The following is a 23040-nucleotide window of genomic DNA, read 5'->3' on the forward strand; positions in this document are numbered from 1 at the left end:
TCGCGATGCTAATGCGAGCTAGAAAAAATATATAAAAATTGTGGATGTGAGTTTTACCATATTTATACTGTGAATTACTTAGTGGATTTAATATTTACACTTTCGTTGTTTGTGCATAAACTATTGGAACTTTGTTAAGTGACATGCCCCTTCGCGGTAGAAGTTTCGTAAGTATGAAGTAACCTTTCTGCATTTGTAGACACAAATTTAACCTTTGCTGATAAAAAATAGACAATGACATTCGATGCTTTATCTACCACCATGTGACATGTACTAATGGCATGGTTGCATCGATGATTTTCAGTTTGCTTGTCCTAGTGCAATAGTCATTGGCTACTATCCAAATGTTACATCCTTGACTGCTGGGCTTTTTGACGTTAAACCGTATTATGCTAATATGGGAAGTTTACGATGGTATTGCAAAAGTATGATGTGGTCTTCCACAGGACGGTTGAAGTCTGCCTAACCCCAGACCCCGAGTGCTTCTAACTGCCTGTTTGTGAGGTTAGTTTGATATTTCACTCTTTTATCCAAACCTAACTGTTTTATTGATATCTTTGATCTTATCTAAGGATTTTGTCATTTTATACACTGAGTGCTGTAATTGGTAACTGGTGGTACAGAGCTACAGAAAAACAGTTTTATGTTTTTACTCTATTTTTCTCCAGACACTATGCAATGGTACCCAGTATAATAAAAAGATAAATGGGTTGTTCTATGACTAACTTCAGACTGTAAACAAAAGCAAAATCCTTAGATTTGATGTAACACAATTTTGAATGTTGTATAACTCTGGCTGGTTATGTTTAAAAATCTATATTTGATATTTTGATGTTGTCAGAAAAATTGTGAATTATTACGAGAATATATCGGCTTGCATCAAGACGTGGTTTTTATCTTTAGTTTTTTATACATTTAGTTTCCAGTTTAACAAATGTAGATAATAATATGATGACCAGAAACATACATTATTTTGAAATATGTTGCTTATCATTGACACACAATAATTAATATAATATATTCTTTATTTTTTTATGCTTATATCGCGATAATCACAGTCACAATAGATATTCAATTCTTATGCGGCGGCTGGGGGCCGCTTAGGGCTTGATTTGTTAAATTAAAATTTTGAACAAGTTCATCATTTGGTTAAGAATAAATTCCAACACCTCCTAAATTCATACAAAATTTAAAATACCTTCTACTTAAAGAATAATTACACACTTTTTTAAATTCTTTCTTATCTAGATATGAGTAGGTATATGACCTTGCCGTATTTCTTAGAATGTGTGAGTTGTTTGTGCAATACAAATACATGATATACTATGTTTGTAAAGCATCAATTGTGAATTTTACACACAGCACAGTGTAGCTAATATGGCTAGGAAGCCACTAGGAATGTGTCTACGACATAGGGTTGACATCCTTGTCTAATTGACAAGGATGTCAACCCTATGTCGTAGGTTACACACTCAATCTGACATGAGTTCAGTCTATCAATCTGAGATTGATGCCAGATCGATGGCTAAAAAATACATAGTAAAAAAATGATCAATTCATGGGTTAGACATTCAGTTTTGTGTCAATCTTTACCAGATTGATGGAACAGATTGATGAGAAATTGAATGTATAACCTACATCCAACTGTGCCAAATTCCATCAAAGGTGCAGTCGTTTTGAAGCCGAATGGATGGAAGCTTTCCTTTATGTTATTAGTACAGAAAAGGTCTTAGTCAACAACTTGGACTAAAGGTTTGTGCACATTTAGACCCACATTTTCCATACATTTTTTCATTATTGCATTTACAGACGTAAAAAAATTATGGATACGCCTGCAACTCCACAACAAGATTAGCAATAATAGTCCCACCGACTTCAAAAAAAGGAGGTTATCAATTCGACGTATATGTATGTAATATTTCCAGAATTTTCGTATATGTTAGTCTTTATCAGTGTCTGAACAAATGTGCCAAATTACAAAAGTGTGTATGTATGTTTATACAGGGTGCAATTAAACCTACCTACCAAATTTTTATTTTTTAATTAGTTGTTTTGATTTTTATTTTTTAATTAGTTGTACTGTGTACATAAGTTAATTGATTTTTTAAAATACGCATTAATGCAAAGGATGTGGTTTAGATTTATCATAAATTTCTAAAGTGCTTATTTTTCGTAATTAAAAAGTTGTAATTTTCGATTCTTTTGATGTGTATCAAATAATTTTATGTATTCTAAACATACCTGTCTACGTCCTTTACATTTGACGGTCCTAAATTCGTCAAAGTATGAAGGGAAAATTCGCAGCTTATGATAATAACAAGAATGCAGTGACGGATTAGCCCTTAATCAAATTAAGCAATTGCCTATGGCATCACGTCTGAGGGGGCACCAGAAGAGTAAAGGTTCAAAGACCGATTCTAGTTGAGATACGGATTGGGGGGCCCACAGGCATGGATTGCTTAGGGCATCAAGTAGTCTTAATCCGTCACTGCAAGAATGTCAATGGAAGGGCGGGGCGGGGCCGGGCCGCACATGTGTCCATATTTTGTGGTGTTTGGTAAGATAACTTTCGGAGGCTATTTCTCAAAATTTTAGTACTGAGTGATTATAAAAGTACTACGTGTATTTTTATTTTTACAAAGGTGTATTTTTATTACGGATCAATATATCCAAATTTGGCAGGAAGGTTAAATTGCAGCCTGTATATTTGTGTTCACTATCTCTGGAACTATCATACCGATTTTTCAACTTAGTGTATAGTGCAAGTTTCATTAAAACTGGTTCAGTAGTTTTTGGAGATAATTCGTTAGTTTTGGGAGTTTTAATTCTCAATTACGTATAATTTTGAAGTCGCTTTTATCTTTTTATTTCAAAATAATCTTTAATTCCAAGTTTTGTTATACCGTTCTAAAAAAACCCAATTATCTTAAAACTAACAACTTAGGACATTCCTCATTATTGCAGTCGAGCCTTCATATAGAACCTCCTCCTTTTGGAAGTCGGTTAAAAAGAAGCTGCATTAAATCTCTTTGTTTATCAAGTACCAACTTTTTCGTATTTATGGTTAGACCATAAGAGGACTTACACGACCGCTACTTTATATGCTCGCATCTTTTAAAGGGGTGACAGACGTGCGAGTAAGTACGCGGACTTATGGCTCGACGATCTTAATCGCCTGTGTGTCACCTAAAAACCGCGTACTTAAAGGAGTGACAGACGTGCGAGTAAGTACGCGGACTTATGGCTCGACGATCTTATACTGCGGGCAGCACCCCCATCCCCCGCAAGGTCCTTAAAAGCATTTTCTCGGCGAAAAACAAAAAAAAGGCCTACTCAGTACTCAAGAGTACTGACTATTTATACCGGCCTTAATCGCCTGTGTGTCAGCAAACAGCCGCGATCCACGAGCAGCGAGCCTGGGGACATGGTAATCCAGTGCGTCCGACGTCGAGCCGAGTAAGTTCGCGAACTTAAAACCCGCGTACTTTAAGTTCGTACGTCTATCAGGCCTTTTACGGTGAGTGACAACTGACAAGCCTCGGGAAGTCGCCTTGAATACAATATGTTCCGATCTATACAAATAAATAAAACTGAAGTGCCTTGACTTAATGTTGATACTAAATATGATTCTTATTTATTTTTTGTGTGGTCCAAGTATAGTTTCAGTTTTTTTATGTCCATTGGTTGAATAACTATGAAAAAAAAGTATAAACGTGCGCGCACAGTTGCTCGTGCTACATGGTTCTACAGTCTACAGCTGCAGGAGTTACCATTTTGTCTGCTTGTTGCATTTTGTCTACACTCTACTGACCACTTTGAAAAAAAATATGCTCTAGCGCCCCCTTTGTATAAATTTAAAATACATCCAGATGAAATAAATCATCCCCCCAAGCCTCTACACAACGCCCCATTTTTTTTCTTGGTCCCACACCCCCCTTTGGACCTTCAGCGCCCACAAGGGGGCGTTATCGCCCATTTTGGGAAAGGCTGGTCTACAGTCTACACTCATGCAATGCCCGAACCCATCCCATTGTGAGCCAGCGTAAAGCTTTGCTTTTTATAATCTGTGCAAAATTTAAGACCATATTTTGTGCTGTTGAAACGAGAACATTCCCTTATAATTTGAACAAAACTTACCATACGTGGGAGAGCCATGCTTCGGCACGAATGGGCCGGCTCGACCGGAGAAATACCACGTTCTCACAGAAAACCGGCGCTAAACAGCGCTTACGCAGTGTTACGCCGAGGGAGTGAGTATACCGGATGCCCAATCCCCTACCATATTCCCGTCCCTACCCTCCTCTATTACCTCCCCTTCCCATCCCTCCCCTATTCCCTCTTAAAAGGCCGGTAACGCACCTGCAGCTCTTCTGATGCTGCGAGTGTCCATGGGCGACGGAAGTTGCTTTCCATCAGGTGACCCGTTTGCTCGTTGGCCCCCTTATTTCATTAAAAAAAAACCGACAAAAAAACGACAGTTTTCAAATTATTGCTTACTCGCTTCGTAAGTTCCTCCACTCATGTCTTATATTACGCTCCTTGGACATCTACATTTTGTATGGAAACATCCTGCGCACATCCAATTTTCTGTGAAAATGGCGCCATTTTCTTCATCTCGTGACTGTAGCTACACAATTTACTCATAACTCTCAAGGTTTCTTTTGTTTTCAGTTTCATGTAAATGAACCATGTAACTGGTGATAAGTATGATTAATCACCTTTTCATAACGGTTTCACAAGAAAATGTTAAATGGTAATCCATTGTTTAATGGCTATCCATAATCCATACTAATAATAATATTGAGTACATATTTATTTTTTGTGATTTGGTTGAAAAATAGACCGCATCGTTCCTTTCTTTACCCTTCAAGAAAAAAGCGTATTTATAGTAACGCGAGGCTGGTAAAAATTGGCCATAGCGGAACTCTAACCTCATCGCAATTCGCAATAGACACATCGCATTTTTAGACTTTTTAGGGTTCCGTACCTATTACTGAGACTTCGATGTCTGTCCGTCTGTCTCCAGGCTGTAACTCAAGAACGATAATAGCTAGAGAGCTGAAATTTTCACAGATTATGTATTTCTGTTGCCGCTATAACAACAAATACTAACACAAAATAAATTAAATATTTAAGGGGGGCTCCCAATTCCCATACAACAAACCTGATTTTTCAAAAATTTTTTGCTCGGTATCAATGATTAGGTACAACAGGTAGGCACTTGAAATTTTCACAAAAGCCTTAATTATATTATGTGTACTTAAATAATTAATAATAATATTTAAATAACATAAAAATTTAAGGGGGGCTCCCATACAAAAAACACAATTTTTGGCCTACTTTTGCTGTATGTGCTATCGGCAAAGATTGGCCAAGAGCAGCGAGCTAGCTCGGCCGACGGCACTGTCTCTCCACTTCACTTCTTGGTAGGTGTGACAATACCATCAAGGATCACTGAATCCACTTCCATTGTGAAAATCCAACGAGGATTCCATTACCATGGAATAGGTGGATGATCAGGATGCATCTAAAACTCTAAAAAATTCCAAGTGATCTGATGAAAGGCTACAAACTGTTCAAAATTCGTGGGTTCGACTCCCGCGTTGGAAACATGTTATTTCCAAGTTTGGTTAGGACAATGCAGGCTGATCACCTGATTGTCTGACAAGTAAGATGATCCATGCGTCGGATGGGCATGTAAAAAGTCGGTCCTGCGCCTGATCTCTCGCCAGTCGTGTCGGTTGTCCGTCCCACTGGGTTATGAGAGTAAAGGAATAGAGAGTGCTCTTGTGTACTGCGCACACACTTGGGCACTATAAAAAATTACTCCTGCGTAGCTGGCCTGGTTTCAATGAAACCGGCCACCGTCGCCGAAACCGGTGTGGGAGCTATTATATTATTATTATATTATGTTACACTTGATTTTTTCGATTGTTATTTCTTTTTTACGTTAATTGTAAATAAGTACTTTATCTATGCAGTGACGTAACCTTAAACCTATCAATGATAAATAGTTTATAAGTAAAGTTGTGTATTTAAGGGGTACCAGGGTTTTTTTATAAAAGCTTTTGACACCAATTTTGTTGACATCGCGCGCTTTAAACTGAAGTCCACGCGGACGAAGTTGCGGGCAGCTAGTAGAATATAAAACAGCTCTAAAGAGTCTGTAAAACTCAAGCCGCGTAACGAGCATGTGACTACGTCAATCATCAATTAGATACTATCACCTCGACCGTCAAGTTCTCATACATATTCATTACAGAGAAAAAATCACGTATTCAGTTACGCCGGATCCTGTTTTGTTATTGTTTTGCCTTTTTACAAATTACAAAAAAAAAAATACAAAAAAATATTCCAGACGACCGCGGGCGGCGCTCCTTGTTTGCCGTAAAATGAAATGAAAGTACCTATATCAAATGAAGACGTTTTTCTCGCATGTAGTTCTGATTTTGTCCCACAAATGCCGAGACCTTATTCAGTACAAGCAATAGTTATGGATCCATAGCGAATCGTTTAATTGTCTGACTCCCTGACCGTTATCAATGATAATTGTGTTAGAATTGACAATGTGGGTCAGGGACGTTGACACCGTATACAGGCGAGACGAAGCCCACTAACGAAACGCCTGATCGATCGGGATATTTTCAGGGTCTTTGTAAGGGTGGCTGAGCACGGATAGCTTTACACCGGGTTGGTTAGCTTAGCTTCTATTATTTCGGTTAACCCTCGCTAAAACTTCCATCATCGGTATGATTTCCTTATAATAAGTTAACTTTTAACTGCAAGTAGAAGTACTATAACACCTCCATAGTGTGGATCGCAGACACAATAGATTTTCAGTTATTATGCGGCAGCCGGCTGCCGCTTGGGGATTGATGGGAAGTCTTTGAATGGAACGTTTAGCTTCCTTTGTCGACTATCCCTCATCTACGGGAACCATCAGTACGATTTCGTTAAAATCGTACCATCAGTAGCATTTTAAACGGCAAATTTTACGACAGCAAATCGTTTTGAGTTTTGATTGTGATATTTCTCTTAATTTCATTATTACCTATGAAATCTTGGATGGATATATTTGGTAGACAACTATCATAATTTCACAAACCATACTTCTGTATTATGTTATCTAGCAAGAATCTTCCAGACCTCTACAATATACCTAAGATGTTGCATCAGAAGATGATGCAATGCATACAGGTGTCATATAGCAGTATCAAGACTTCTGAAGATGCTATCTGGTGTAAAGGATATCCATCGTTAGGAGCTGCAATCATGCAGCCATTTGAAATATTCCCCGAGGCACAAATGTGAACAACGCTAAGTTTAGATGTGAGATATCAAATGAAGACCACACGGGAAAAACAAGGAATGTCAAAAAAGTAGAATTAAGAGAAAAACTGTTTTTAAAGTTTGAAAGTCTACATTTCTTTCATTTTAGACTCTTTTAAGTGAAATATTGAAGCAACTTATTACTAGGTTAACAAATGCTTTGCCTGTACATATTTCTAAAACTTGATTTGTTTTAAAAAATTTAAGCTATGGTTCAGAATCTGAAATTAGTGACTACATTCCATAGCTGAAACCATCGATGTCAATTAACATTCCTGGTTTTTGCTTTGCATTGACATTCACTATTACAGCTCAGTTATAAAAATAACATTACAAATATTTAACATTTCTATGATACTTTTATAATACATAATAATAATAATAATATATTAAACATATATTTAGCATTTTTTTTTATATTTTGGCCTTAATTTCTTTAAAACAAACAAAGTGTCAAATGACAACGACGGTTTTTAACGTTTGACGCGCGGACATAACCGTTTCTTGCCATGGACCAACAAATACAAATTGAACTAGTTATAACAGTTGACTGCGATGATTTTACCCAATTCTGATTTTTGTAATAGAATCTTTCCCTAAAAAGCTAACAGATGGCATTAAAAAGTCAGTTTCACAAAAAAGGTGACATTCCTTGTTTTTCCCGTATGGTCTTCAAATGTTATTAAAGATTGTAAGGATTACAAGAGGTAACTTCTCGTAACTTAATACAAACCTTATATAAATAATTAAATAATAATATGTATCTATTATGGAGAGATTCGTATTTCTAGTCTCTACGCTTGAGACTTGAGTTCAGGTGTTCACATCTATCTACATTTTCTGATAAAGTGCCGGATAGGCTATCCACAACTTTTTTGACAGATTCTATCTGTCGAGTTAAGTGGTGGATAGCCTATAAAGCACTTATCAGGAAGTGGTGAAACAGGCCCTAAAAGTAACAGAATTCCAAGCAATCAAGGAACAACCTGATATGTCCAACATCAGTTTTTGCTAGTGAATTACTATGAACTGTTTATTCTTATCTTTGCATAAAATGTTTCCATATTCCATTATATCTCAATATTGTAATACGAGTACCGTTTAAATATCCACGTGCTGGCATGTACGACAGGATATCAGCAATTATAATGGCTCTGGCTTCTACGTCATTGTTATTGGTATTCTAATAGGCTTCTGGACCTGTTTTATGCGTATGAGGTGAATAAAGATTGACAGAATTAGTAAGAGAGATTCTTGCATTGTATATGTTCTGTCCCATTTTTCCGACGACCTTGACTTTCTAGTTACTCAAACTCAAACTTTTTTATTCAGAATAAATTTCTGCAAATGTTCTCTGAACGTCTACATGATGCCTACCACCGGTTCGGGAACTAACCCGGCGAGAAGAACCGGCGTAAGAAACTCGCTCAGTTACTCGTAGGTTAGGTAAACCAGCCAGGCAAATGACAAAAAACTCTGACAGCCCTAAAGATTCTAAGAACATCGCCATTCTCCATCCTATTACGAAATTTAGAATTCCTTACTGATTAACTTATTAAATTGAGCTGAAGCTTAAAGGGCAAGTCGTTCAAGAACCTTTACCTAATAAATGCCAATATAATTCGCATAGTTTACTGGCAACACAACACATCTATTACGATTTCCTGCTTATCATGTAATATTCTCGCAACAATATTTGCTCGTTGTCGCTAGAGCGTTTTCTCGAAGGTCACCCTGTGTAATTTCCAGTAATGCGGTCATCTAACGAGCTGCACGGTATCCGTAGTTCGCGCTGAATTATACTTATCATAATTACGCTAGGGTTGTTGCATGCCATAATATAAACTAGTTATAATAATTCCAGAAATCTTGTAAGTGGCTTAAAGTTAGTTAAGTCTAGTGGCGAAAAAAAAAAACATAGTCGAAAGCGAGAACTAATAAATTTCACAATCGGTTCATTTTATTCATTGTTGCTGTTGAAAATGTTTCGAAATAAAATATTATAATATGTGGCACTCCACAGAGTCCACACTACATAAATGTTACGAACTTGCTAGCCTCTTAAAAGGAGCACAAGATACCACCTGCATCTCATCTTTCAAAAACATATATTTTTATTTGGACCAGATTTTTGAGGTAGGTACCATAAACCATTAGACCATCTACACACCAAAGTCCAAAAGGTGTGTAGATGGTCTAATGGAGTGGCGCAGTTTGTAAAAACTAAAACTCCTTAAAAAAGAAAAAAAACTTAAAACCTTTACCTATTTAGGCAAGATAAATAGGAAATCAGATAATTCCAATAAAATCATAATATCAGATAATTCCAATAAAATCATAATATTAAATTGACAACCCTAGTGCAACTGCGCTGCGGTGTTGCATATATCCACTTCCAGTGTCAACCAATCGCAGCCCTCAATACTCAGGTGGGCGATCTGATTCACGTTTGTGGGCATCAAGGACTCTGCTGAGAGAAATGGAACCAACACCACAGCGTATTTGGACAACGCCAAAATTGCCAACATATTAGGTCTGTTGACAAGTGGCAACACAATTTTATGAACTGCGTTATTAATTCAGTAATTCCGCTGCAAACTGTGTCGCAAAGTCATCGTTTCAAAGCCATTAGAAAGGGATATTGAAAGAAGATTTTAAATATTTCTTAAAAATTGGACATTGGAGTAAGAAATGGAGTAAAGTTGATTGTTAAGGTAAAGTTTGCTCCTGTCGATACTAATATTATAAAGCGGAAGAGTTTGTTTGTTTGAACGCGCTAGTCTCAGGAACTACTGGTCTGATTTGAAATTCTTTCACTATTAGATAGCCCATTTATCGAAGAAGGCTATATTTTATCACGCTAAGACTAATAGGTGCGAAGAAATAGAGGAAAATGTGGAAAAGACGGGGGGAAATTATTTGAAAGGCTTATCTCACGAACTACTGGAGCAATTTTTCTGTTATTTAAGAAGTATAAGACCATGTGAAGGATCATAGGTTATATTTTGTAGACTAAAAATTTGTCTGTGAAATATCTAATTTACGCGGGCGAAGCCGCGCGTAACGTCCAGTATGTTATAAAAGTGCTAAAGTAACAAATGAATATCTACGTACTAGTACAAAGACAAAATATTAGAATACGAGATGATGACAGAAGTGTTGACGAGCATTTAATAATGGATGTTGGCGAAAAATAATTACTGTGAGCTGCAAATGGCGTGTTGGAATACATTAAGTATCGGAGCAGAACTATGTAACATAATGTTACATAATGTTGGCGTAATAAGCTTTTTGTTGCGAAATAAATGTGAGAATGATACGATCGTGAATTGATTGTTTTGCGACTTATTCGTTGTTTGACTGTTTGAACGGTTTAAACTTTAAACAGACCATTACTTGGTTATTAAATCTGGAATCACGAAAAAAAAGAGATCGTCTCTTTTTTTTTCAAAGCTGATCATTAAAAAAATTGGCGAAGACAATAAATACTGTTTATGAATGATGCCTTTTAGGGTGAAGCGTAATTTTGTGAGTCGTGAGTCGCAGAATTTCTGCCGCGTAAATATCTTTTCATACAAATCATGATTCACAAAATCACGCTCGTGTGAATCAAACAGGACTTTTGTATGAAACTGAATGCAGCAGAATTTCTGCCAGCCGAAATTCTACAACTCACAAATTATTATGCTCGTTAGCTTCACCCTCAGTCCGTGATAACAATCTTATATCTTTAAACGAGCAATTCTTGTATATATATACTAGATGTTCCGCGCGGCTTCGCCCGCGTAATTTAGGAATGTCGCGGAAACTGTACATTTTTCCGTAAAAAAAGAAACCTATGTCCTTTCACGTGGTCTATTCTTCATGTGTGCCAAATAACATAAAAATTGCTCCAGTACGTTCAAATGTCATTTTATTCGTGTTTTATCGAATACCGACTACCGAGCAAAGCTCGGTCGAATAGCTAGTAGTATTAAAGTTTGGAGAGAAACTTGTAAACAATCTACAATAGACCTCTACGAAACCCCGTTTATTGTAAAGAAAATGTATATACTTAATCAAAGTTGTTGGACAAAGTTGTTGGGTGACTACGTGATACTTCGTCAGACGTTGAGAGACTAACTAAATGGCACCATTAGTTTACGTCAATGTACAATAATTTACATTGGTAGTAGGCTACTACCAATGGCGAGATGTTACTAGTGGCTACTACTAGCAGCCACTAGTAACATCTCGCCACTAGCGTCTGACATTGACCATTGAGATTTGAGGTGTATTTTTACGATATTTAAATTAGTGTAGACTGCATACCGACATAACTGATGTTATCGTGACGCAAATATTATAATTTGTGTAGTGTTATTCCAAAAGTTCTATTTCCGTTCGCCGCACCCACCCACCCTATGAACGCTCAGAAGTCAGAGTTAATCGCGCGCTGCTCGACATGACAAGATTCGTTCGAAAAATGTGGTGAAAACGCCGAAGATGATCGTTTGAAATGAAGCGAAATGTAAGTAATTTTGCATTTTTCTTAAATAAACGGGGGCAAACGGGTCACCTGATCGAAAACAACTATCATCGCCCGTGGACATTCGCAATGAAGAGTAGTTCGTTGCCGGCAATGATATAATAATAAAAAACTCAAAGCAGATATGTTACTACCGCGCGCGTTGTGAAGCTTCAAATACGACCCAATTGGGTCGTCTTTTATTTAGTCTGTCTCTTTTATGTAAATGGCATTTCGTATCTTTTGTTTCACTTATCTGTCAAATTTGTCAATGTTGTTCGGAAGAGATTTAAGCCGGAAAATAGTATGAACGTAACAGATCTGTATAAGTAGAATATTAGAATATCATTGGTTGCCGGCCTTTATGACAACATTTCGCCATGTTGTGACGTCACTGCATTGTTGTTATTATCTAACAGAGTTTTGAATTGAGTCTTGACTCTTGTCACGCTGCAGACGATGTAGTTTACATACGAATACGATGTAGTTTACATACTTAATCTGTTCCTACTTCCTAGTTACCATTTACCGAATAGACGCTTTTGCTCACTGTGATTGTACTTAATATGTGATTTTTTGGCGAATAACCCATTTGAATCTTGCCTTAACTTTACTGTAGATCCAATTATTGATGTTGGAGATTAGCTCGTGTAAACGAAAAATGATGTTATACTGTACTCAGCGAAACATGGCGGTAGCGGTCACTGACTCCCTGTCAAAAACTTGTCATTTTTAACCCCCGACAAAAAAAGGGGTGTTATAAGTTTGACGTGTCTGTCTGTCTGTCTGTTTGTCTGTGTGTGTATCTGTCCGTGGCATCGTAGTAGCATCCAAACGGGTGGACCGATTTTGATCTAGTTTTTTTTGTTTGAAAGCTGACCTGATCGAGAGTGTTCTTAGATATAATTCATCATCATCAGCCTGTTCAGTGCTGAACAATCAGGGTTTATCTGGTTCATGAAAGGCCGTTGGCAACTTGTAGTCGTTTGATGGGTTTTATATTTCATTCTAGTTCGTGACATTTGTGAATATACAATATACGTATACACATAATAATAGAAAGTTGACCTGGTGCTGCAGCATCACCTGGTAATCAATAGGATATCCAACTCCTCGCCAACTTAGAGCAGAGGTTTCGTATTTGGGCTCATTTTAATTGCGACAACCAGTAAGAAGTAAATAAACAGTAAATATTGACATGCTGCTGCTGCAGCATCACCTAGATTCTATAGGAACCGAGCTTCGTATGAACCCAAAGTGGAGATTTAATGTTTGGGCTCATATTAACGGCCTCATCGAAAAGGACATTGATAGAATATGGTAATTATGAGAATATGATTGTGTTGATAGGAATTATTCTGCACTATTTAAACCAACACAAGTTTAAAAAGTATGAAATAAAATTAAATTAAGAAATTAAAAAAAACCCCCGCCAAACTACTTTAAAAAGTAATGAAATAATATTAACTGCCTTTAAGTTCAAATAATTCCTAACTTGTGTAAAGTAATATTTTAGTCCATAATTGTTGTTAAGGTGTGTCGGGGGACCGCTTATGTAGATGTTTGATTTCACATAACAAGTTTAAGGATCAATTCACAGCGAACTGAATCGAGATAATAATCAGCGACTTGGCGGTTGTAGGTTGTAGTTTACTTGGCGGTCCCCCGACACACCTTGACAACAATTATGGACTAAAATATTACTTTACACAAGTTAGGAATTATTTTAACTTAAAGGCAGTTAATATTATTTCATTACTTTTTAAAGTAGTTTGGCGGGGTTTTTTTTTTCTACATATAAACCGCGATTGACAATGAAATGTTAGATGTTGTCAATCGCGGCTTTGTATAGAAAATGACAAGTTTATGACCGCTACCGCCATGTTTCGCCGAGTATAGTATAGCTATCATCACAAGTGACAATATAATTTAAAATAATATAACGTGTTTATACAATGACTAGATGTCCCGCGCGGCTTCGCCCGCGTAAATTAGAAATTTTACAGAATCCGTAGGTACATTTTCCCATAAAAAATATTTCCCCCGTTTTTCCCACATTTTCCTGAGTTTCTTCTGTCGTATTAGTCTTAGAGTAATAATATAATATAACCTTCTCGATAAATGATGAGTCTTACTCGATAAATGATCTATCTAACACTGAGATAAGTTTTTAAATCGGACCTGTAGTTTCTGAGATCGACGCGTTCAAGCAAACATACTCTTCAGGTTTATAATATTAGGTAGATATAGATTTTTTTTAATTATCGCTTGACAAACTCGAGTCTCGATCTAAAAGACTATGATATGGTAGTGATGATGATGATGATGATGATGAAGAATGTAATTTGCATAGTAGCATATGCTTTCTGTTCTTAAAACAACGCCGAAACTCCCAAACTTGTATCTATAAAGAATCAGGAATTCTCTCAGCACCTTCCGAACCACAGTATACCAGGTATATCTCGGTGCAAAATCTTACTTGTTGGTAGCATATGCTTAGAATACTTCTCACGAAACCGAAGTCACCATATGTTTCCCTATAAGTTTTGAGGAGTTCCCTCGATTACTTATGGATCCTTCATCAGATCATCACTTTTCTGAATATAATACCAAATTGGGATGATACTCTATATACCAAAAGAAAAATTTTGAAAATCGGTTAACCAACGGCGGAGTAATCGTTGAATATAAGAAAACGAACATAACACCTCCCCCATTTTGAAAGTCGGTTAAAATTGTAGCCTATGTGTTATTTATTTAATATTTTAATCAGCACATGAATTGAATAACAAATTTTTTTCAAATTAATCGTAGCACCATCTGTCAGGACAAACTAAAATTGAAATAGAATAATATTGAATGCGATGATAGCGCCGTCCGCCGGATCTAATGTAAAACATTCCAAAATCAACAACTCCTTATAAATAAGAAATTAATTGAAAAAACATTTTCCAGTAGACCAAACTGTAAATCTAAACCATTCTCGAATCTCCACGAACACACACAAAAAATTTCATCAAAATTGGCCAAGATAAGATAAATCCGTTCAGCCGTTCTCGAGTTTTAGCGAGACTAACGAACAGCAATTGATTTTTATATATATAGATTTATCTTTCGATTTCTATATAGTCTTATTAAAAAAATAATCGGACAGAGTAACAACTTAAGTTAGCTAAAATAAAAAAATAATCGGACAGAGTAACAACTGAAGTTAGCTAAAATTGTGTTTATTTATGTACTATGTATTTTGAGACTATGCAATTTTGTCGCGTTCGCGATTCACTTTCACTTTTGTTGAGTTTCAGAACGCGATATTAGGTCCTCCAACGCGCACGCGAATTTGAACTTTATGCAGCGGTAATAAATTACAAATTGACTCTCCATTTTATTTAGAAAACGTTTGTATGGGAAATAGAAAAATGCTGTTTTGAGGATTTTCCCGGCAATTATTCGAATTTTTCTCACCTTTTAAACCTTCCCTAGACCTCCACGAATAATTCAAGACCAAGATAAGATAAATCCGTTCAGCCGTTCTCGAGTTTTAGCGAGACTAACGAACAGCAATTGATTTTTATATATATAGATTGCTTAACAACTGCAAATTCAGGCTTGTTGGTTTATCCACAATGAAGTTATAGGGGCTCAAAAGGAGCCTGAGTTAGTTCGAGAAAAGGATGGTACGGTCGTGCCGCTTTTTTGCTCGACTGGGCGGGGGCACTGCCGTGCCCCCAGATAAAACGAGCGAAAATGATTACAAGCACTCGACGTTATTACAATGTGCAATTTTGCGTCGTGACAACACTCCAAGTGCATCATTGAATTAAATTGCCAATAACACTGAGTGGTCAATGGTGAATGGTGATTATCTTATCTTGAAATGTATGTGACCATGTAATTGTTTAAATGTCACTCTAGTTAACAAGGGAAATTAAATTTTTCAAATGATAATATTATGCAAATATCAATGACAGGTGATTCTCAGCATAGATTAAGGAATATTACGCTAAGATCGGGGCAGAGGGCGCTACTAGCATGGACTGTAAATAATCCGACCAATGCACACGTCATAACTCATATCAAATTATCAACAGAAACGTTGTATAATTATTAGTTATATGTCGAACAAAATATTTAGTGTACTGTCTATGCTGGTGCTGCACTTTCATATATATATGTCTATAATATGTAATTTTATCTATAGATAGGTTCTTGATTTTATTGTTAAGTTTTCTGTTATAATGACAACATACTGTCTATGCTGGTGCTGCACTTTCCTATATATATATATATATATATATATATATATATATATATAGGAAAGTGCAGCACCAGCATAGACAGTATGTTGTCATTATAACAGAAATATATATATATATATATATATATATATATATATATATATATATATATATATATATATATATATATATATATATATATATATATATATATATATATATATATATATATATATATATAGGAAAGTATAATGACAACATACTGTCTATGCTGGTGCTGCACTTTCCTATATATATATATATATATATATATATATATATATATATATATATATATATATATATATATATATATAGGAAAGTGCAGCACCAGCATAGACAGTATGTTGTCATTATAACAGAAAACTTAACAATAAAATCAAGAACCTATCTATAGATAAAATTACATGTCCTGACTGACTGACTGATTCATCATCGCTGAGCAAAAACTGTAAAAGTTACAGCCACGAAATTTGGTGAGTAGGGTTGTTCTATTAAGTAGACACCCACTAAGGAAGGAATTTTGAAAATTTTACCCCGAAGGGAGTGAAATAAGGGTTGAAAGTTTTAATGAAAGTGCGTTTTATCTTGAGTTAGAAACATGAAATTTTATGTTTGGGTTACTGATTAAAAATAATTGGATACGTGTTTAAGCGTTTCTGAAAATTCTACCCCCAAGGGGGTGAAATAGGAGTTGAAAGTTTATTTAAATGAAAGTCCGTCATGTCTTAAGTTAGAAACATGAAAGTTTATTTTTGGACTGCTGATTAAAAATGAATGGATAGGTATTTAAGCGTTTTTAGAAATTCTACCCCCAAGGGGGTGAAATTGGAGTTGAAAGTTTGAATGAAAGTCCGTTATTTCTTGAGTTAAAAACATGAAACTTTATTTTTGTGCTACTGATTAAAAATGAATGGATACGTATTTAAGTGTTTCTGATGATTCTACCCCCAAGGGGGTGAAATTGAGGTAGAAAATTTCAATGAAAGTCCGTCATTTCTTGAGTTAGAAACATGAAAGTTTATTGACGTTTGCGTTTGACGTTTGCTTAAATAGGGTCCGTTTTTACCCTTTGTATAAGGAACCACAAAAACAAAAAGGAGAAAACTATCCATCTTTGTTATTATAATTGTATGTTAACGCGGATGAAGTCGCGGCAACAGCTAGTATTATATTATATAACCCAAAGGTGACTGACTGACATGGTGATCTATCAACGCACAGCCCAAACCACTGGACGGATCGGCCTGAAATTTTGCATGCAGGTAGATGTTATGACGAAGGCATCCGCTAAAAAAGGGTTTTGATAAATTCCAACCCCAAGGGTTAAAATAGGAGATGAAAGTTTGTATATAATAATACTTCTTAACGCGAGCTAAGCCGCGTACAAAAGCTCGTGCAGAATCTATACTTAATATAATATTATAAAGCGGAAGAGTTTGTTAGTTTGTTTGTTTGTTTGAACGCGCTAATCTCAGAAACTACTGGTTCGATTTGAAAAATTCTTTCAGTGTTAGATAGCCCATTTATCGAGGAAGGCTATAGGCTATATTTTATCACGCTAATACTAATAGGAACGAAGAAATAGAGGAAAATGTGGAAAAACGGGGCAATTATTTGAAAGGGCTGATCTCACGAACTACTAGAGCATTTTTTCTGTTATTTGGGTGAGATAAGAAGTAGACCACGTGAAGGATTATAGGTTTTTTTGTGTACTAATTAGTCTGTGAAATATCTAATTGACGCGGGCGAAGCCGCGCGGAACGTCTATTTTGGTATAAAGATACTTTGAGTCCCGAAAAAAACATAGGATACATTTTGTCCCGGAAAAATTACTGTTTACTGCACAATATACTTTTATGATTTGCCTGTAAACTATTCAATCTATTTTCATGGAATTTAGTATGGAGATACTTTGAGTCTCGAGAAAGGACAAGGAATACTAATTTTGTCCCGGAAAATGTACGATTCCCGCACAATAAGATTTTATGATTATTGCCTAAAGTCTAAACTATTCAATCTATTTTGATGAAATTTGGTATGGCAATACTTTTAGTCTCGGGAAAGGACAAGGGATACTTTTTATCCCGGAAAATATACGGTTCCCGCACAATAAACTTTCATGATTCTCGCCTAAACTATTCAATCTATTTTAATAAAATTTGGAATGGAGATTGGAAATACTAATTTGAATCTGGGACAAGGAATGTTTTTTGTCCCGGAAAAATGTGTGATTCCCACACAATATACTTTTCTGATTTACGCGTAAACGACTCAATCGATGTACGGGAACAACTATAAAGTCCACGCGGACGAAGTCGCGGGCAACAGCTAGTATAAGATATGAACAAAGAGAAAAAACAATATATTTTAGTTACTTGGAAAAAAATAAATCAAGATAATCTTTCTTTGGTGAATTTAACCTTTGTAAAGGAAGTGTCTGAAAGCTTCACCTTCAAGCGGTTTGTGAATATTTTCACGTGGCCTTGTAATGATTTGACCTGGTTTATAATTTATTTTTAAAGAGAACCATTTTGTATTATTCAATTGCGATTAGTTTACAATAATTTATATTCTGCACAATTATTTCAATTAAGTAGAAGCTGTAGAAATCAATATCTAAATTTCAATGTTCCAAATTACGAGCAAGTAGGCGTATCCAGATTGTGAATTAAGGACTAGTCATTGTACAGGTTGGTTACAAGGTAAACAAGGCTTTACTGAGGCAAGTCTACCTTAATTTTGCTTTTGGGTCTAGACTCTAGACTAAGAAACTTTTTGGGTAATAAAATTCACCCATTCACAATGAGTGTCTTTCCCGATGAATTCTTTCACGATATCTCTATCATAAACATGTAAAATGTTCCAAATATCCAAGTTCCAAACGATTTCCATGACATAAAATATTAAAACAATAATTATAATATCTCCCAAAATTCACATTTGTAACTCTCATCGCCCGAGTGCGTAATGCTTAAAAATAATTCCCCTTTTGTAAAATATGAGTTTGGCTTTGAGGTGACAATGTTCCTTTCCGTGGGTGTCAATGTCGTACGCCGGTCAAGGGTGGGGATAGTAGCTAAAATTGTTTTTATTGAGTACGCACTACGTGGGGAATTTAGAGAAATTGTTAGACACGATATAAACAAGCATGACCTGTTTGCCTGAATCTTGGAACGTAGGTAATGAAAATCACTTTGATTAAACAAATAATCATGCCAAAAAATGATAAGCTTTATCGGTTTTGTCTAGATTTTATAAAGCAGAACGAATTGTGTAGCTAATGGATAAAAGAGGTGAAAAATCGCAAAACGAGTTAAAAATAATTTTGTGCAAAAATAAAACCATCCCACAATGTTTACTTGACTGTCAATTAACATCTCGAAACAAAGCGAATGTTTAATAACAGAAGACAGGTTTCCTTAAAAAGAACGAATTATTTCTTTGTGCTCTGCACTTGTTGCATGTATCGATTTTCTTTGTCAAGCTTATTATTTCAACAAACAATATTATATATCTACAAAATATAAAGAATGAATAAACTAAACTCATCAAATTGAGGACACAGTAATTTTGAAGAGTCTGCGTATTTTGGCAAGACGTTTAGATTTGCAAGATTAACATTGAGTTCGTAAAATTCAGAAACGTAAACGACGCACTGTTTACTAACAACTTATAAAATATGTGACTAATCTTTAAAATTTCTTCTTGGTGTATTTTTTCCTCTTGGACCTAATTAGGCTTTGGAGTCTCGGCTTTTCATATTTTCATCTTAAACGCGAACATACTAAACTGAAATCTTAATGGCGTTGAAACCTACGAATAATAAAAACTAAGGAAACGTAACTCCCATACTTTACCGTTTTAAATTTGGTTCCTTTTCGCACACTAAAATATGACAAAAGCTACGAAACATTCTATATTTACACAAAATTGTGTACCGAATACATGTATAAAGTATGCATGTATTCGGGTCACATTTTGTGGACAAATTTTTTGACACAGTTTTTATTATTCGTAGGTTCAAACTAAATTATTATTTAAGAGGATACAACAGGGGCTAGAGAAATGAGAAAAAAAAGTACGTGTAATATCTATAGCTGTCTCCCTTACCTCAAGCCTATACCGCAGAACGCGATAGAGACAACTGCAGAAAATCCAGAAAATCAACGATTCGTTGTCCCCTGATTCCTTCTCCAAAACTTAACCGATTTAAGTACTTTTTTCATTAAAGATTAAAAAAAGGCTTGAGCTGTGTTCCTATGTTTTGCTTTTTTTGTATAATCTAGCCAAATCTGTTTTCTGGACGTTTGAACACAGTGGAAAATCTGGCCATTTTTTTTGGGTTTTTGAACGTTCATATCTTATTTGATAATTAAATTATGAAAAAAAAGAAAACATAGGGACATTGTATTAGTGGCCGTAGATATTCAGGAAAAAAATTATAACTCTACTAGCATTATCCAGGGAGGAAACAGGGGACAACGTTTGTATGGAAAAAAGGGCGGTGTGGAATCCTCTTAAGGTCGAATTTTGAACACAGGGCGACCTCTAGTTATTATTATTATTGAAAGCAACTTATATTTTAATGTAGGATAATTTTTCGGGGATACACCGTGTGTATATTTCGTGCTTTCTAAAGTTAAAATTTATTCGGAATTCCCATAATTTTGTCTACGGATGATCTATATTCATAATTCATTGTATGTGAACGTCGATTGATTTATCACACATGTTATGCATAAAAATGACTCTAAATCAGTCGGCATGTAATCCATCTTAGATTCATAATGTTATGCTCCATGCGTTTCTAGGTCAACGACCTCCAGTTAGTTACACATCGCCAAATCAGCTGATCATAACTGATCCATTGTGCTCACTACATTCCTTGTATTAGGACTACTGAGTACTAAATTGCATCAGTTGTTATTTTCATTGAAGAACTTTCGTTTTCGTTATCAGTTATTTTTCTTTCTTCTTACTGAACTTACTCTAATCTTTGTCAATCGTAATTCGTAAAAGCTGCTTAATTGTCATGTTAATTAGTTTTATGCCACTGATAATGTTATATGTCAGAGAATTAGCTCATTCTATTGTTTTCCCTCTGTCATACCACGCCATACTCATTTAGATCTTATCAAACTTTACATATTTACATATATATCACCTGAATTAAATGTGAGTGTATCGATTGAGACAGGCGCCAGACAGTCATCGATAAACAATATTTGCTAATATAATATTTATTTTTCGGCAACTAGTTTAAATTCATCACCATCCTTAAAGGAATTTTACCAATAATTTAATTTTTTGCAATATCAACTAACAATGTGTAAATGTGGCAGTGCAGCGTTATAATTATTTCTAAGAAAAGTTGACATCAACATCACATATTTGTACCGTGATGATATTGATAAAATGTTACTAAAAATCTACACATTTATTGCATGATATCTATTAAATTATGTAAGCCTGCATTCCTCTAAAAAGCTAAGTTAGACATGTAAATACTTTGTTTCTTAAAAACTAAAAACGTGTCCTAATAATCGTAAGTATGTTCTTTCCTTTTTTAAATTTCTTAATTTGCGATCGACAACGATTTATAATACAAGTTATACAAGATAATTAACTGACGCTTAAAATAAGTATTTAATATACAGGAAGATATATGAGATAATTCATAAAATGTAATAATTGCTTTTACAGTAATTTTTGTAATTTTTATGTTTTGGTGCAATTATTAAAAAAAAAAAAATTGTACATACTTGTCTTTTCTTGAGAAACAATTTCATGTCCCTGTACCTACCTACCTTGTATAAACTCCCTGCATGAAAAGTCTTAAAGCGTCTACAATTAGTTAAATGGTTAAGAAGACCTTAATCGGAAGACCTCTTGAGGTAGGTAACCTGAAATTTCTTTATTAGAAAACGGCGAACATATCCTTCCTCATTCCCCTCTGACTATAGTGTGAGTCGTGACTCGTGACATTTAGAATTAGGCACTGATCCAATTGTTTTCCGATTGATTCGACATATTATTATACCTACTGAGAATGTCTAATTGATGTGTCATATTTTGTTGCTAATCGTTGAAATTTTGGGCATAATATTTATCTAATTTCATGTTACCAGAACGACATTTTCCTGGTGGTTGGTCTTTATGTCAATTTATAGAGATGGGTAAAAACTTAAGTAGATTCAGGGATTGTTTATTTCGATGATATATTTTTTTGTTTCATTAAAATTTATGGTCTTCCCTCCTGCTTCCTGGATATCCTCAAATTTCTTATTAATTGCCCAGATAAGCTGACATATTGACGGTAGTTGGACGTTGCAATAAAAACAATGAATTATTTATTCGTTTACATTTGGAGCTATCGGCCTTCTGTGGTCGGTTCAATTTACTGTAAATGTATTGGCATTGCCTCTTAATGAAGACAATAAAATGGATATTCATGAATGAGTAAGATATTTTTTCCATCTCGTCAAGTGGACTTTTGAATTATGGGAATTGGATACAATATACGGGATATGATATAATATGTAAATGCTCTGGATAGTAGCATCACCCCAAACTTTTAATCGAATAAGTTTCATATTTCAGAAAAATAAACAGAATCATCATCATCATCATCGTCAAAGTAAATAGATATCGGCCTTCAGTTGTCTCCATTCTCTATAATAAAATCTATCTCGAAACAATTAATGAGAATAAGGATGACATTTACATTAAGTGGGTAAAATTATTGCTAAATTATTTCTCTTTACTGCATTGGACCTCTCTTCAAAAGATTTAGGCCAAGTTTTCGCTAGGAACTCACATTAACCCAATTTATTTATCGCTGTATTTTTCAAGTGCTATATTAACATACCTCGAAAATGTTTACAATAAATATTTCGTTTTTTTTTAATACTTTTTTACACGACC

General features: G+C 35.2%; 1 protein-coding gene across 2 annotated transcripts in view; it reads left to right on the forward strand.

Moving 5' to 3' along the window:
• The window catches only part of LOC121732803 (BAG domain-containing protein Samui), a 35509-nt gene continuing 12469 nt past the window's right edge, over positions 1–23040 (forward strand). Inside the window, exon 1 of one of the 2 annotated variants that reach the window (XM_042122785.1) lies at positions 1–167. In XM_042122785.1, coding sequence (XP_041978719.1) covers positions 144–167 — 24 coding nt within the window. In that variant the 5' untranslated portion in view covers positions 1–143. Of the gene's footprint in view, positions 168–11760; positions 11840–23040 lie in introns of those variants that run through there. The other variant, XM_042122786.1, reaches the window with a different exon arrangement.

Source organism: Aricia agestis, chromosome 12 (genome assembly GCF_905147365.1).
Source record: "Aricia agestis chromosome 12, ilAriAges1.1, whole genome shotgun sequence".
NCBI classification, from domain to species: Eukaryota; Metazoa; Arthropoda; class Insecta; order Lepidoptera; family Lycaenidae; genus Aricia; species Aricia agestis.